The sequence below is a fragment of the Spea bombifrons genome, chromosome 3 (assembly GCF_027358695.1).
Source record: "Spea bombifrons isolate aSpeBom1 chromosome 3, aSpeBom1.2.pri, whole genome shotgun sequence".
Lineage (NCBI taxonomy): Eukaryota > Metazoa > Chordata > Amphibia > Anura > Pelobatidae > Spea > Spea bombifrons.
This window is the reverse complement of record NC_071089.1, coordinates 85,165,571-85,181,472: the sequence shown is the minus strand read 5'-3', so window position 1 is coordinate 85,181,472 and position 15,902 is coordinate 85,165,571. Positions and strand designations below refer to the sequence as shown.

Below are 15,902 nucleotides of genomic sequence, written 5' to 3'. Positions count from 1 at the left end.
GTGGCAACGCCTGCTACCTCCGCCGGTGTAGCCAGCTTACGCTAGGGCCTTGTGTCTGAGCTCTGTAGGTCTGCTCCCAAACGCCAAGGACTGACAGTGCTTGGATGCTTTGCCCTGGGGTGAAACAGGTGAGCGGGTCGTCAATTGCCCACTCATTCGCCTTTCCCAATTCTGCTGCTGCTGGTGGTGGTGCCAGTGTCTCTCTTCAATGCCAGTTCGCTTCCTGGCTAGTGTCATGCCTCGAATGTCCCTGATGGTAAGGGTAGTTTCTCCCCCCTGGTTGCACTTGCTGCGGTGTGGCAACGCCTGCTACCTCCGCCAATGTAGCCAGCTTACGCTAGGGCCTTGTGTCTGAGTTCTGGAAGTCCGCTCCCAAACGCCAAGGACTGACAGTGTTTGGATGCTTTGCCCTGGGGTGAAACAGGTGAGAGGGTCGTCAATTGCCCACTCATTTGCCTTTTCCAATGCTGCTGCTGCTGCTGCTGCTGCTGCTGGTGGTGCCAGCATCTCTTCTCTGCCAGTTCGCTTCCTGGCTAGTGTCATGCCTTAAATGTCCCTGATGGTAAGGGCAGTTTCTCCCCCCTGGTTGCACTTGCTGCGGTGTGGCAACGCCTGCTACCTCCGCCAATGTAGCCAGCTTACGCTAGGGCCTTGTGTCTGAGTTCTGGAAGTCCGCTCCCAAACGCCAAGGACTGACAGTGTTTGGATGCTTTGCCCTGGGGTGAAACAGGTGAGCGGGTCGTCAATTGCCCACTCATTTGCCTTTTCCAATGCTGCTGCTGCTGCTGCTGCTGCTGGTGGTGCCAGCATCTCTTCTCTGCCAGTTCGCTTCCTGGCTAGTGTCATGCCTTAAATGTCCCTGATGGTAAGGGCAGTTTCTCCCCCCTGGTTGCACTTGCTGCGGTGTGGCAACGCCTGCTACCTCCGCCAATGTAGCCAGCTTACGCTAGGGCCTTGTGTCTGAGTTCTGGAAGTCCGCTCCCAAACGCCAAGGACTGACAGTCTTTGGATGCTTTGCCCTGGGGTGAAACAGGTGAGCGGGTCGTCAATTGCCCACTCATTTGCCTTTTCCAATGCTGCTGCTGCTGCTGCTGCTGCTGCTGCTGCTGGTGGAGCCAGCATCTCTTCTCTGCCAGTTCGCTTCCTGGCTAGTGTCATGCCTTAAATGTCCCTGATGGTAAGGGTAGTTTCTCCCCCCTGGTTGCACTTGCTGCGGTGTGGCAACGCCTGCTACCTCCGCCAATGTAGCCAGCTTACGCTAGGGCCTTGTGTCTGAGCTCTGGAAGTCCGCTCCCAAACGCCAAGGACTGACAGTGTTTGGATGCTTTGCTCTGGGGTGAAACAGGTGAGTGGGTCGCCAATTGCCCACTCATTCGCCTTTCCCAATTCTGCTGCTGCTGCTGCTGGTGGTGGTGCCAGTGTCTCTTCGATGCCAGTTCGCTTCCTGGCTAGTGTCATGAATCAAATGTCCCTAATGGTAAGGGCAGTTTCTCCCCTCTGGCTGCGTCTGTTTGCGGTGTGGCAACGCCTGCTACCTCCGCCGGAGTGGCCAGCTTACGCTAGGGCCTTGTGTCTGAGCTCTGGAAGTCTGCTGCCAAACGTCTAAGACTGACAGTGTTTGGGTGCTTTGCCCTGGGGTGAAACAGGTGAGTGGGTCGCCAATTGCCCACTCATTCGCCTTTCCCATTTTTCAATGCTGCTGCTGGTGGTGGTGGTGGTGCCAGCATCTCTTCTCTGCCAGTTCGCTTCCTGGCTAGAGTCATGCCCAAAATGTCCCTAGTGGTAAGGGCAGTTTCTCCCCTCTGGCTGCGTCTGTTTGCGGTGTGGCAACGCCTGCTACCTCCGCCGGAGTGGCCAGCTTACGCTAGGGCCTTGTGTCTGAGCTCTGGAAGTCTGCTGCCAAACGTCTAAGACTGACAGTGTTTGGGTGCTTTGCCCTGGGGTGAAACAGGTGAGTGGGTCGCCAATTGCCCACTCATTCGCCTTTCCCATTTTTCAATGCTGCTGCTGGTGGTGGTGGTGGTGCCAGCATCTCTTCTCTGCCAGTTCGCTTCCTGGCTAGAGTCATGCCCAAAATGTCCCTAGTGGTAAGGGCAGTTTCTCCCCTCTGGCTGCGTCTGTTTGCGGTGTGGCAACGCCTGCTACCTCCGCCGGAGTGGCCAGCTTACGCTAGGGCATTGTGTCTGAGCTCTGGAAGTCTGCTGCCAAACGTCTAAGACTGACAGTGTTTGGGTGCTTTGCCCTGGGGTGAAACAGGTGAGTGGGTCGCCAATTGCCCACTCATTCGCCTTTTCAATGCTGCTGCTGGTGGTGGTGCCAGCATCTCTTCTCTGCCAGTTCGCTTCCTGGCTAGAGTCATGCCCAAAATGTCCCTAATGGTAAGGGCAGTTTCTCCCCCCTGGCTGCCTCTGTTTGCGGTGTGGCAACGCCTGCTACCTCCGCCGGAGTGGCCAGCTTACGCTAGGGCCTTGTGTCTGAGCTCTGGAAGTCTGCTGCCAAACGTCTAAGACTGACAGTGTTTGGGTGCTTTGCCCTGGGGTGAAACAGGTGAGTGGGTCGCCAATTGCCCACTCATTCGCCTTTTCAATGCTGCTGCTGGTGGTGGTGCCAGCATCTCTTCTCTGCCAGTTCGCTTCCTGGCTAGTGTCATGCCTCAAATGTCCCAAATTGTAAGGGCAGTTTCTCCCCCCTGGCTGCCTCTGTCTGCGGTGTGGCAACGCCTGCTACCTCCGCCGGAATGGCCAGCTTACGCTAGGGCCTTGTGTCTGAGCTCTGGAAGTCTGCTGCCAAACGTCTAAGACTGACAGTGTTTGGGTGCTTTGCCCTGGGGTGAAACAGGTGAGCGGGTCGCCAATTGCCCTCTCATTCGCCTTTCCAATTTTTCAATGCTGCTGGTGGTGGTGGTGGTGGTGGTGGTGCCAGCATCTCTTCTCTGCCAGTTCGCTTCCTGGCTAGAGTCATGCCCAAAATGTCCCTAATTGTAAGGGCAGTTTCTCCCCCCTGGCTGCCTCTGTCTGCGGTGTGGCAACGCCTGCTACCTCCGCCGGAGTGGCCAGCTTACGCTAGGGCCTTGTGTCTGAGCTCTGGAAGTCTGCTGCCAAACGTCTAAGACTGACAGTGTTTGGGTGCTTTGCCCTGGGGTGAAACAGGTGAGTGGGTCGCCAATTGCCCACTCATTCGCCTTTTCAATGCTGCTGCTGGTGGTGGTGCCAGCATCTCTTCTCTGCCAGTTCGCTTCCTGGCTAGAGTCATGCCCAAAATGTCCCTAATGGTAAGGGCAGTTTCTCCCCCCTGGCTGCCTCTGTGTGCGGTGTGGCAACGCCTGCTACCTCCGCCGGAGTGGCCAGCTTACGCTAGGGCCTTGTGTCTGAGCTCTGGAAGTCTGCTGCCAAACGTCTAAGACTGACAGTGTTTGGGTGCTTTGCCCTGGGGTGAAACAGGTGAGTGGGTCGCCAATTGCCCACTCATTCGCCTTTTCAATGCTGCTGCTGGTGGTGGTGCCAGCATCTCTTCTCTGCCAGTTCGCTTCCTGGCTAGAGTCATGCCCAAAATGTCCCTAATGGTAAGGGCAGTTTCTCCCCCCTGGCTGCCTCTGTGTGCGGTGTGGCAACGCCTGCTACCTCCGCCGGAGTGGCCAGCTTACGCTAGGGCCTTGTGTCTGAGCTCTGGAAGTCTGCTGCCAAACGTCTAAGACTGACAGTGTTTGGGTGCTTTGCCCTGGGGTGAAACAGGTGAGCGGGTCGCCAATTGCCCAGTCATTTGCCTTTCCCATTTCCTTTTCCATTTCATTATTTTCCTTCTGATACACAACCAACCAAACATAACACACACAATAACACATATAACACATATAACACACAGTGACATCACACATAACACACATACACACACACTTACAATGCACAAAACACAAGGACCTTTTCCTTGTTATTTGCCCTGGCCTTCACTCACTAATAGCATTACATTAACACTATAACTCACACTTCACCCTATAACATTTTTCCATCCACATACCTGCCAACAGACCCAACTTTTTCAGGGACAGTCCTGCTTTTTTCCAGTCCTGTCCCATCTAATTTAGCTAAACTAGGTATGCAAAATGCAAATACACATAGGTAGTTATAGCTCGGTAGGTAACGCTACTATAAACATTTAATAAATATAATCAAGTACTAAATAATAAATCTAACTTTAAAATACATTTAAATAAACCCCTATTTTTTTTTAAAAAAAACATTAAAATTAAATTATTATTATTTAGACATAATCCATCTTTAACCAAACCAGTGCACTGCTACTAATCTTAAACATAACCGTACATTAACCCTAAGCTATTTTTTAGTTCTTGTCCAACATTTTTCCATCAGCATACCTGCCAACACACCCAAGATTTTGGTGGACAGTCCTGCTATTTTCCAGTCCTGTCCAATAAGTAAGTTGGGTTGTTGCAAAGTATGCCATTGTAAATAGGTAGCAAATGTTAGGCATGTAAAGTGGTCCAAAATCAATTTAAAAATGTAAAATATTCCCTATTCTTTTATTAAACATCTATGGACAGTACACCTCGGTATGTGTGTGCAACTCTATTGGTCGTTTCGGCAGGGGGCTCGCCTGCCATCAACGAATGAAGTGCATTCTGCAGTTCTGCAATTCACTCGTTGATGCCAGACCAGCCCCCTGCCGAAACGACCAATAGAGCTGCACACGCGTACCTTCACGGCAGCTGCTGCTGCTGTGATGTGTTATTAACCCCGTATTAACCCCTGCTAGGCAACCAGGAGGAAAACGAAGATTAAACGAGCACGAAGAATGTCCGCGAATATTCGCCCGAAGAGAAGACAGGAACGGGCGAATATTCGCGGAATACGAAGATTTTTTTTTCCCCGAAGACGAGCACGAAGACGAACACGAAGAGCCCCCTGGTGCCCAAGTCTAGTGCTAGTTCATATGAGGTATAGTTGGGATGTCACTGTGACTCAGAGTCATTTCAGAGGTGTTCAAAGTTTCAAACTATACATTTAAAGCGTCTATGGAAGCAAATGCTATTGTAGTATCAGAATTTAAAAATGCAAGCGGTAGACATTTTGATAAGGTCCAGGATTAAACAGGTTTGAAGGCTCCTTAGAGCATGAATATTGGTCACACTAGATGGGCCAAATACTTATGTGCCATCAAGTTCTGAGTTTCAATTGGGGAAGACATGAAATCTCAGAGGAGAAACAATACTTTGTAAATTGAGGGCAATGTACCAGGGCCTATCTATGTTTATTGAATTCCACTGCTGTTGTGGTATAGATGCAATGTATTTCAGCCTTGGCATATATATATAGATATAGATATAGATATGATGTGCTTTGTGTGCTCTTACCCACATTTCCTTAGGAGTTAGAGGATTCATGTCAATCGAACATGTATGATGACACTTCAACTACATCACGTCTTCTGATAAAACCAGGACCTCAGAGTTGTTCAGTAAGTATAGGGTAAACACTAACATAATATGCTTTATACGTTCAGCTTATTTTGCAACATGTGTTTCAATTAAGTTACCATACATGCAACAACTGACCATTCTGAGATAATATTAATAAAAAAAATACTTTTTATTACAGGTTATGTTAAGTGTGTCAATGGTTCCTTGTGTTTGAGACTCCAGCTTTAGTTTCATGCAGAATTCATAAACATCTAGTTTCTATGGACTCTAATGCATTATGCTGCATGCAAATTGGAGCATGCATTCTTTAGATAGCCGAGTTAGAAACTAAGATTTTCCTCCTCGTCCTGGATATACAATTTATTGATTATTTATATATTTGTTTTAAATAGAACTATGGGAACAAGAATTTAAAATTATGATAGTATTCATGCATCTTACATTTAAAAAAAATAATAATAATTGAAGTGAAAACTAACATTAGTGTCTCCAAAGATGTAATAGTAATTTTTCTTAAGATTTCTTAGAAAAGTGGATAACATTTATGTTCTTATAAGACTTCATCTGCTTCTCATACAGTTTGGACTTTAAGGGTATACTATGGAATTCTATAAGCCTGTGTATGAACATGTCTCTCTTACAGTATAACTGTAATCATATTTAACACATTGTAATGTACCATTTAGGTTCCAGTGAAGGGTATGATTATTCTACAACAGTTTCCATTCTCCTCCAGCCTTCAGCGTATGTCTGTTGTTTCCAAAGTACTAGGGGATGAAGAACACTTTGTTTTCATGAAGGGAGCCCCAGAAATGGTAACTCAGTTTTGCCTTCCAGAATCAGGTAATTGTATTGAACATACAGTAGTCTTCCAAAAGAAACAGTGTGCTTCACTTTAGTAGTATGTCCATAATCGCTGTCAATGCGGTGATGATAAATCATGTCATTTACTTGCAGAAATGTTCTGCAACAATAATATTCTAGCTGTTTGTTCTAAAATACCATCTAATTTTGTACACTTGTATAAATTGACCACGATGTCTATTGTTTATTAAATGTACCAGTTAAGATCAAGTATTATGAATTGTTTTTTTTTGTGGGAGATGGGATACTTTCTCTTAGCTCTCCCCACTAGGGGATCTGCTTTACAGAGGCTCAGTAGTCAAATACTGTTTCTGGATCCTTTTTGTCAAAACCTAAAAACTGCAGTAGACTGCAGTAGAACTCAAGTGCTGATACGCCACTTCTGGTTCTGAAACAACTATCAATTAGCCAGGATCTATACTAATTAGTTGGATAGCAGTTTATCTGAAGTCCATGTCAGGGCTCCTACAGACAGGGGCTAAATAGGAAGGCATTAGCAAACACTCCCCCGTGTCTACTGCTGTGCAAAATATGTCTTCTGATGCAAAGCATTATTCTCCTGAACTCAATTACTCTTAAATGAGTAGTCATGATATCTCCATAATGACGAGCTCTCAACATGCTCTGTTACACAAATACTAATCTCCCATAATTGTTGGTTTTCTAGTTGATAAGGAAACAAATTATTTGTTAACATGTAGTATCTTCATTTTCACAGTTCCACCAAACTTTGCAAGTGAACTCCAACTATACACACTTCAAGGTTTCAGAGTTATAGGCCTGGCATATAAAACACTACAAGGCTTTAAAGATGAAGGACAAGATAGGTACACAAGGTAAGCATGTATGCATCATATTAATAATGTGACATGCTAAAGAAATGAAAATGTTTCCTATCAGCATGAGTTGTAACATAATGAAACATCAATTACGGCAGGAGAACAGCAGATGCTAACTAAATCATAGTGCCAATTTTTTTGTTGTCCAATAATGGCTCTATCCAGTGCCATCTTTAATGCAGGAAAAATAGGCAGCTGCTCTGGACCCAGACATACCATAGAGGCCCATGTCAGCTGTCCCTTATGATTGCTGTGCTGCTATCAACGGGTGGGGGTCTCATGATATGCCATGGGAGTACCATGATATGCCATCATACCCGATCTTCAGCTGGCACACAGACCACAAAAGTAGAGAGATTCTCTGCCAGCACCAGTGTAGACTTTCACCACACAACCAAGGATGAAGGGCCCTTTTGAGCAGCTATCACTGTGCTAAGGGTGGGGGCACAAAGGAGGCTAGCCCAGAGGACCATTATTATGAGATGGTCCTACTTATTCAATTCCTGTAATATTTAAATAGTATGCTCAACATTCCCTTATGAAATGAAAGCCTATAAAAATGAACAGACATTGCCTACCAGATAACCTTAAAGTAGGAGGAACAATTGTAAGGTAGCCTAGAAGCAATTGTATATAATACAGGACCTAACAAACATTAATAAATTATAAAAAAAAAAAAAAAAATTATCACTATTGTAAGCTAAACAATAAAAATAAAATTTTTATACAATACTCAGTCATAGTGCATTTTAACAATGATATGCATGTATTATACAGTGAAATGCTAATTTTCTTTTCATTATTTGGCAGGGAGGAGGTGGAATTTGGCCTTACATTTCTTGGTCTTTTGGTATTAGAAAACCGCTTGAAAGCAGAAACTATCCCAGCAATACAGGAATTAAACAATGCTTTAATCAGACCAGTAATGATCACAGGTGAGGGCAGATATGAACACTGTTTATTACCATCATGATTCTTACCTGTAATCAATCTGATTTCTGATCTACCATATTGGCCCAGTTATAGGCCACACCTTTGTAGTGCTATTTTAAAGAAAACATTTTAAAGAAAAAATACACATTAGCGGAACAGTAAAACAGTATTTTACCTAATGAACAGGAATACATGTATTTTAACATTTTTATGCAGTTAGTCAGCATATGTTATATACAAATAGAAATTTGGAAAAAAAACAATAGCCATTTTAAGGTCCCCCCTTAATTCATAATGCACCTTTCTTACAGATGTGCCCCTCTGCTCCCCTGATATGCCACTCTGCCCCCAGATATGTTTATGCCCCTCTGATATGCTTTTTTCCTCCAAGATATGCCATTCTACTCCATAGATATACCACTCTGCTCCCCTGATATGGTCCATAGATGTTTTATGCTCCCCAGAAATGCCACTCTGCCCCCCAGATATGCCACTCTGCCCCCCCCAACTTACCAATGCATCCCCAGACTCCCTGGTGGACGTCTGTGCAATGCGCATAGAGATTCTCTGCTGCTGCTCCCCATTTACGTCGGGGCTTCTATTTCAGCGCTGTGTTATAGGAGCCCGGCGGAAGTGCCGGCAGCAGCAGAGGTTGACTACACGCATCACCAGATGTCCACCGGCTGCCAGAGAGGAGGATCCAGGTCCCCTGCAGCGGGAAATGGAAAAGAAAAAACACCTGCCCGGCACCTGGAACTGCATGTCCCGGGCGCCAGGCAATACGAATTACGCATCCCTGCGCTAAACCAGGATTATTGGTCTTTAAGTTCTTTAAGGATTGTTTGCTTGTGTGAGAACAGATCAGCTGTTGTATTTATATATGTTTTTCATTTTAGGAGACAACCTACAGACAGCAATAACTGTTGCAAGAAATTCTGGTATAGTGCAAAATCATGGTCGAGTGATCCTTATTGAAGCATCTGAAGCAACTGAACATTTTTCACCTTCTATTACATGGAAAGAGATGGAGAATCCTAAAAGTGATGTGCATGAAATGACAGTAAGAGACAGATACTATTGCGGTTATCAGTATTTAATTTTAGCTATTGTATTTTAGCTTCATGTGTGGAAGCTTTTTGCTTTAAATTTTGCATCTCAATGAATCTCCTCAGAGTGCCTTGAAAGGGAAGAACCCTACCCCTTTTGATTGTTATTAGCATTATTGGTTATTTTTCAAATACTTGTAAAAAAAAAAAAGGGGGGTGCTTAAGAACAAATGTGTCCATAAAAAAATCTTAAAGTTTTACCAGGAAAAAAATCGATTCCTTTTTCAAAATGAGAATGAACTTGGTAGATGTACTCTTTTATAAATGCTTCTAAATAATCACATAACTAAGCACATTAATTATTCACAGGCAGACAATGGTGTTATCAAAAGCAACAAATAGTGAAACCAGGACACAACTGAGACAGTTACACAATTCTTGATTGCATATAGGGACACAATAGTTTAAATTAGCTAGAATAATTACGGTAATTAGAATGTTAATGCTCATGTTTGCATTTTATTGAGATGGATAGGAAAGTATGTGGCATTGCCTGTCTAGTCCATGTGAATTTCAATGTGATTTTGTTTTACTTATTAGGAAATTGACATTGAGAAATGTGAAAACACCCAAGCCTATCATTTTGCTATGACTGGGAAAACCTATCAGGTCATAGTCCTGAATTTTTCCAACTTGCTGCCAAAAGTGAGTCTTTTGATTTACATGTAGAGTATGAACCTTTCTATTTGTTTAAATATCTGTAATTTATTGACATAATATGCTGATATTATATCTATTTTGGCAGCTGTTGCTTAATGGTACTATCTTTGCAAGAATGTCTCCCGGACAGAAATCCAGCCTGATTGAGGAATACCAAAAAATGGAGTAAGTCAAGCCATAAGATGCCGTTTACATATGATAGATACATATAGTTGTAAATTATTCATTCCAGCTTTTCCTTATGCGAATAAATATTTATAATAAGTAAATCTAGATTTACACCCCAGGTACACCAGCCTTGATCCTACAGCAAGGTCCAGGGAAGGATCAGGGAGCAAGTCAATACTTAGAGGCCCAATAATGCTGTATAACGTCCTTAAACATTTGCCTAATTATGGCAAGGGCAAACATGCTCGGAAATAAAAATGCACATAGTCTCATCCTGATCAATGCATATTTACTCAAATAGACTGCACACAGGAACACCGTAGCCGTATATGCTGCCTAAAGCCTAGGTAGCATTAGAAACCCTATTGGCTATATGTGGTCCTGCAAGTAAAACAAACAGAAAAGGACTCAAATCAGACAAATCAGAGCAGCCCAGGTGCTTATTTGCCACCTACCCCCAGCACTGCCCTTTGTGATGCCACCTCCTACAACAGACCAGATCAGTCTTAATAGTCAGTGTTGAGCAGCACCTTTTCTATATCTCTCTCTCTAGTTATATATTTTATATATCACTACTGTTCAAAATCTTGGTCACTTAGAAATGTCCTTGGTTTTCAAAGAAAATAAATTGCTGTCCATTAGAATAACTGGATCAGAAATACAGTGTAGACATGGTTAATGTTGTAATTGACTTGTAGCTGCAAATGGCTGATTTTTAATGAAAAATCTGTATAGAGGCCCTTTATCATTTCCATCACTCTTGTGTTCCAATGGTGTGTTGTGTTCACTAATCCAAGTTTAAGCTTAAAAGGCTAATTGATTGTTAGAAAACCCCTTTGCAATTATGTTAGCACAGCTAGAAATGTTTTTGTTTTCTGTTAAAACAGCTAAGTGACCCCAAACAATTGAACGGTAGTACATATATATATAGATATATATTTTTAGTGTGCTGAACTGTACGATTTGGTAAACTGATAAATAAACTGTAATAAAATTATCCTTGTAATGACGCTGATTTATATTATTTCTGAAAATGTGTTAGTGATCTGCTTATTATAAAAATGTTATATTATTTCAGTAAGTATGACTTTTTTGCAGTTACTATGTGGCTATGTGTGGTGATGGAGCAAATGATTGTGGGGTAAGTAAATCAATGGAAAGATCATAAATGAAGAACATTAATTAGAGTTCGAAAATATAATTATTACAGTGAAATGTTCTCTTTTTTATTGTACCAATACATCACATTTCTAAATTATAAAAAATATATTGGCGGGATGGCAGTTTAGAAAGCTTCCTTCAATGCAAGTTTCTCCACAATTAATAATCATGAAATATATATACCATGTTTGATGTAAAAAAATATCCATCAAATATATATCTATATACATATATGTACTCTTAAATTATGTATAGTCACTCACTGTTAAGGTTGGACCACATAATGTGGGGGCTAAACTATACCACATGCACATAAATCATGTTGTTCATTCACATTTTATGTGGTTTGCCATGAAACCAGCATTTTAGAACTCTTTCCTGGCATGTGTTAATTATATATGTATATATGTTTTTGCAGGCTCTAAAGGTAGCTCATGCTGGCATATCCTTATCTGAACAAGAAGCCTCTGTAGCTTCGCCTTTTACTTCACAAATTCCAAATATCCAGTGTATTCCGCAACTCATTAAGTAAGTATAAGTATTAAGATGCTAACAGGGAAAAGAAAAGATGTCGGTGCGCTAAGCTAGTCTCAGGCTCAAATAATACAAATGTATAATATGAGGCCTACCAAAGCGCAGACAGTATTTTGTTTTTTGTATACATTGTACAGCCAACACACTGTATTTGCAGCATGCTCACACTGTTTGGTAGGCCTCATATTATACATTTGTATTATTTGAGCCTGAGACTAGCTTAGCGCACCGACATCTTTTCTTTTCCCTGTTTGCACATATTTGAGGTTGTTGGCTCCTCATCAGTCTGGTTGCAGCTTGCTGTCCAGGGGTTAATAGGGAGGAGGTTTAATTGCACCTCCCCCAACACATTAATAAGGTTTTGGTAGCAGTATAAACTGCTTTGTGTGTCCACTACGTAGGAGGTGAGAGTAGGTTCTCACCCTATTGAGAGTGTGCCTTGACGTGGCGGGTGAGCTTAATCATGCTTTGGCCAATTCATATAACCAAAACCTCTCATTTATATATTTGTTGCCAACTTTATTAGGGTGAGAAGCGCAGACAGTATTTTGTTTTTTGTATAAGTATTAAGATGCTATTCACAGACTGGTTTGGTTTACAGATGTGTTTTTTGTATGATGTTTTCGTTTTATAAACAAATGGCAATTTTTGTGCACTTACTTAAGACGAGGCCAGGGCTGCACACTGACGTCAGTGGCCGGTCCCGCTGACATCGGGGGAGTTCCTGTTGACAGCAGCGGGAAACACCCCCATTTAAAGGAAAAAATGGGAGGGGAGCGGGGCATGTCAAGACCCCGTGACCCGGAGGATTCTGGTCTTGACCTGGGGGAACCGGAGGAGCAGCGCTTAAGAGTTACAATGCAATTAAAGTTAATGGAATATAAGAAATGTTTTCTTTTTGTAAGATTTTCAACACATGGTACGAGTTTCTCATTGCTCTTTGTTGTTGAGTCTGATTCCTATTGATTCTTAGACTGTAGTCAGTATCGTGTCCAATTGCTTCTGCTCTCTGAGCTTGATCTAGGTAGACGAGCAAGTATGTTCCCATGAAATGATATCTTTGCTACCAATAATATGGATTATGGCATTCATGAAAAAGAACGAGGCTGTGGCAATTTAGTTAGGATAATCCAGTGGCTAAATCTCTGTTTAGAGAATAGTCTCCTTGTTGTAACTGCTCAGTACAGAAATAAAATGCTGTTTTAGTACAATTGATAAATATTAAGTGATACATAAATCTAAGTGTGTGAATACCAGAAATGTAAACATGAAAATTAAACTACTTTTCACACTGCTCAGCATAATTATCTAACTTTTTAAAACATTCTGGGAATTATTATTTTTATTTGTCGTTTTAAATGTCATTGTTGTAATCCTTCCAAAAATGATAAAAATGTATTTCGTTGCAGAAAGAGGGAGGTGGTTACGCTGCTTTACAAATCTATGTTCAGACCTCACCTAGCGTATTGAGGTCAGCTCTGGAGACCACATCTCCAGAAGGGAGTTTAGAGGAGATCTACTATGATGGTGAATGGTTTGCAGGGTACAAATTATCAAGACTAGGGGATCTCAATATATAAGGCTTGAAGGACAGAAGGAATGTGAAAGAAACATATAAATAGAAAAACTGGTTTCACAAAGCAACGGAAGAACGTTTTACTTTACTGAGATGGTGGTAAAAAAACAGTGTCCCAGCAGAAGTTGTAAAGGTTAACAAACATGCATAGGGCAGACATTTGGCTATCCCAAATCTAAGAGGAGACCAAAGGTTTGAGTCTTTACATCAGAATAAAACAAGCAAACTAGGTAGGCCAAATTTTAACACTAGGTGTTCTATGGGTTACAAGTAGGTATTCTAATGCAGACCTGTATTTTTTTTTTCTTTGACCATTTTACATATATGCCAATTAATGAAACTGGCCAACAACAAAACTAGATTTCAATCATGAGCAGTTCCAAGTATGGCTGGGTGCTACCGTATGTTAGGATGCTATGTTTCACATTTAACCACCCCGATATAATCTGAGTTAGGATTGTACTTGAATCGGAGGTATCGTATGTCTCAAGTTACATAAAATACTGACACTATATATTGTCATAAGAGAAGAATGTCTTTCTAGACTCATGTTTTCTGGATTTGAGATTTTTAAGGAGGGTTCAGATAAGTTAAATCCATAGATTGCTTTGAATAATTTTATTTCATTTTACTCTTCTTTATTTGTTAACAGGGAAGGTCGAGCCGCACTAGTGTCTTCATTTGGGGTCTTCAAATATGTAACTCTTTATGCTATGATACAGTTTATCTGTTTGCTTCTTCTCTACTGGGTAAGTTAAAGAATAATAAAAAAAAAGTACAAAATTAATACTGATCTGTGGTGACAAAATACAGTCTTCCTTACACGATACTGTTGAATTATGTATCATATAAATCATATTTTATCCAACATATTTATGATGTCATATTTCCTATGTAAGCTGTGCTCAAGTTTCTCCTCCCTTGCTCCTCAATGCAAATGTACATGGCGGGGAGATTTGCCCTTGGCAAAACCTAGCTGAGCACTGTTAAATGGGATAGCGTTTTGACCATTCAGTTTCTGAATACACCTTTGAAAATAGATCCTTTTAGTAAGAACCTTGAAAAATAAACAGCAATGCAGTACTATATATGTAATTTGTTTAAAAAAATTACAATTTGTTAAAATAAAGCAATACCAGAACCTTTGAATATGCCCATTGTTGAAAAAATTGTGATGAATAATATAAAAAAAATGTTGACCGCTTTTTTCATTTTTCAGCAACTAAAATCTGTTGGGTTGTATCAATATCTTGTCCAAGATGTCGGGATCACCATTATTGTCTCCTTAACAAGTAGGTTTCTTATGAGATAATCAATATGTGTGTGAATACATCAGACCACTGATTTAAAAAGTTACAGAAATTTAAGATATTTGTTACATGGACAGGTCTACACAAATTCACTAAAGGCAACTCGCATTTGAACTCGCGATAAAAACCCACTTAACTTGCATACATTAAACTACAGGAGAATCAAGTTAATGCAAGCAGGTTGTGTGGCCATTAACCCATGATTTGCAAATGGGAGCTGGACCTTAATTACAACATACATATTTCTCATGTGCCCTTCTTCTGCTCAGCATATAAATATATACATACATTTCAATATGGGTGGGTGGAAGGGTAATAAAAATTAAAAAGGGAGGGTTAAGTGTCAACTATACCCCCCTCATCCATATCCCCTCTTCAGAAATATGGGCCTAATTTAAAAGATGTAAAAATGTAAAAGATCCTATGGAAGGCATGGACCCCACGTCATGTCTTCCAGTGTTCCTGCATATCATGTCTGGTGAGATGAGGGTTTATAAAAAAAATGTAAGGCTGTTGATGGACATCTATATCTGCCCCTGCCAACTGGGGCATTAGAGTACCATACAACTATGTAACATAAATCAGAACCCATCCCATGATACTCTCCCTTTTTCAAGTTTATTTTGATTTAATTCATTTTATTTCCTGGAGGGTCTAGGAATTATAGCTGATTTCTAGGTCACCAAGGCAGCATTTGATCTACAGGTAGAGAGTGGTGTCTAGCAGTGCTTACTCCCGGCCAATGTTCTGCACAATTCAAGGCTTTTACCAACAAAACTTTTTTTCCTAAATTCCTGGTCATGCCTCCCCAATTTCCTATCCCTCAGGGAGAGGCAAACTTCCAGGAGACCAATGCAATGTCACTGTAATATTGTACTCCTAACGCTCACTCCCTACTGATCGTGAAAACTGGTTTATGATTTTTCCAAGACCCGGACAGTGTCCCAAATTAAGAACATAATGCATCATTCAGAAGCCGTATTGTCTATAGTACACTTTTGTTTTTCATGAAATGTTGTTTACTCACTTCATGTTTTATTTAACGACAGTGACTCTAACCCATGCCTATCCAAAGCTGGCTCCTTTCCGGCCACCTGCGCAGCTGATATCACCTCCTCTTTTGCTGTCAGTGATATTTAATGTGCTTCTTAACCTGGCCATGCAGGTCTGTAGCATTGTAATACTGCAGCAGCAACCTTGGTACAGTTCGTCTAACTTAAGGTATGTACAGATCGGACAGTCTTGTCATAGAGGCAAATTAGGCATCCCTCTGGTACGGGCACTAAGATGAGGTCCTTTCTTATGTTAATAAGCAAG

General features: G+C 41.8%; 1 protein-coding gene across 1 annotated transcript in view; it reads left to right on the top strand.

Annotated features, from left to right (window-relative positions):
- The window catches only part of LOC128483056 (probable cation-transporting ATPase 13A4), a 43,896-nt gene that overhangs the window by 24,836 nt on the left and 3,158 nt on the right, over positions 1-15,902 (top strand). Inside the window, exons 15-26 of the mRNA XM_053459093.1 lie at positions 5,383-5,472; positions 6,121-6,277; positions 7,017-7,134; positions 7,948-8,072; positions 8,967-9,130; positions 9,717-9,821; positions 9,922-10,001; positions 11,103-11,145; positions 11,584-11,693; positions 13,928-14,024; positions 14,495-14,567; positions 15,635-15,806. Coding sequence (XP_053315068.1) covers positions 5,383-5,472; positions 6,121-6,277; positions 7,017-7,134; positions 7,948-8,072; positions 8,967-9,130; positions 9,717-9,821; positions 9,922-10,001; positions 11,103-11,145; positions 11,584-11,693; positions 13,928-14,024; positions 14,495-14,567; positions 15,635-15,806 — 1,334 coding nt within the window. The remainder of the gene's footprint in view (positions 1-5,382; positions 5,473-6,120; positions 6,278-7,016; positions 7,135-7,947; positions 8,073-8,966; positions 9,131-9,716; positions 9,822-9,921; positions 10,002-11,102; positions 11,146-11,583; positions 11,694-13,927; positions 14,025-14,494; positions 14,568-15,634; positions 15,807-15,902) is intronic.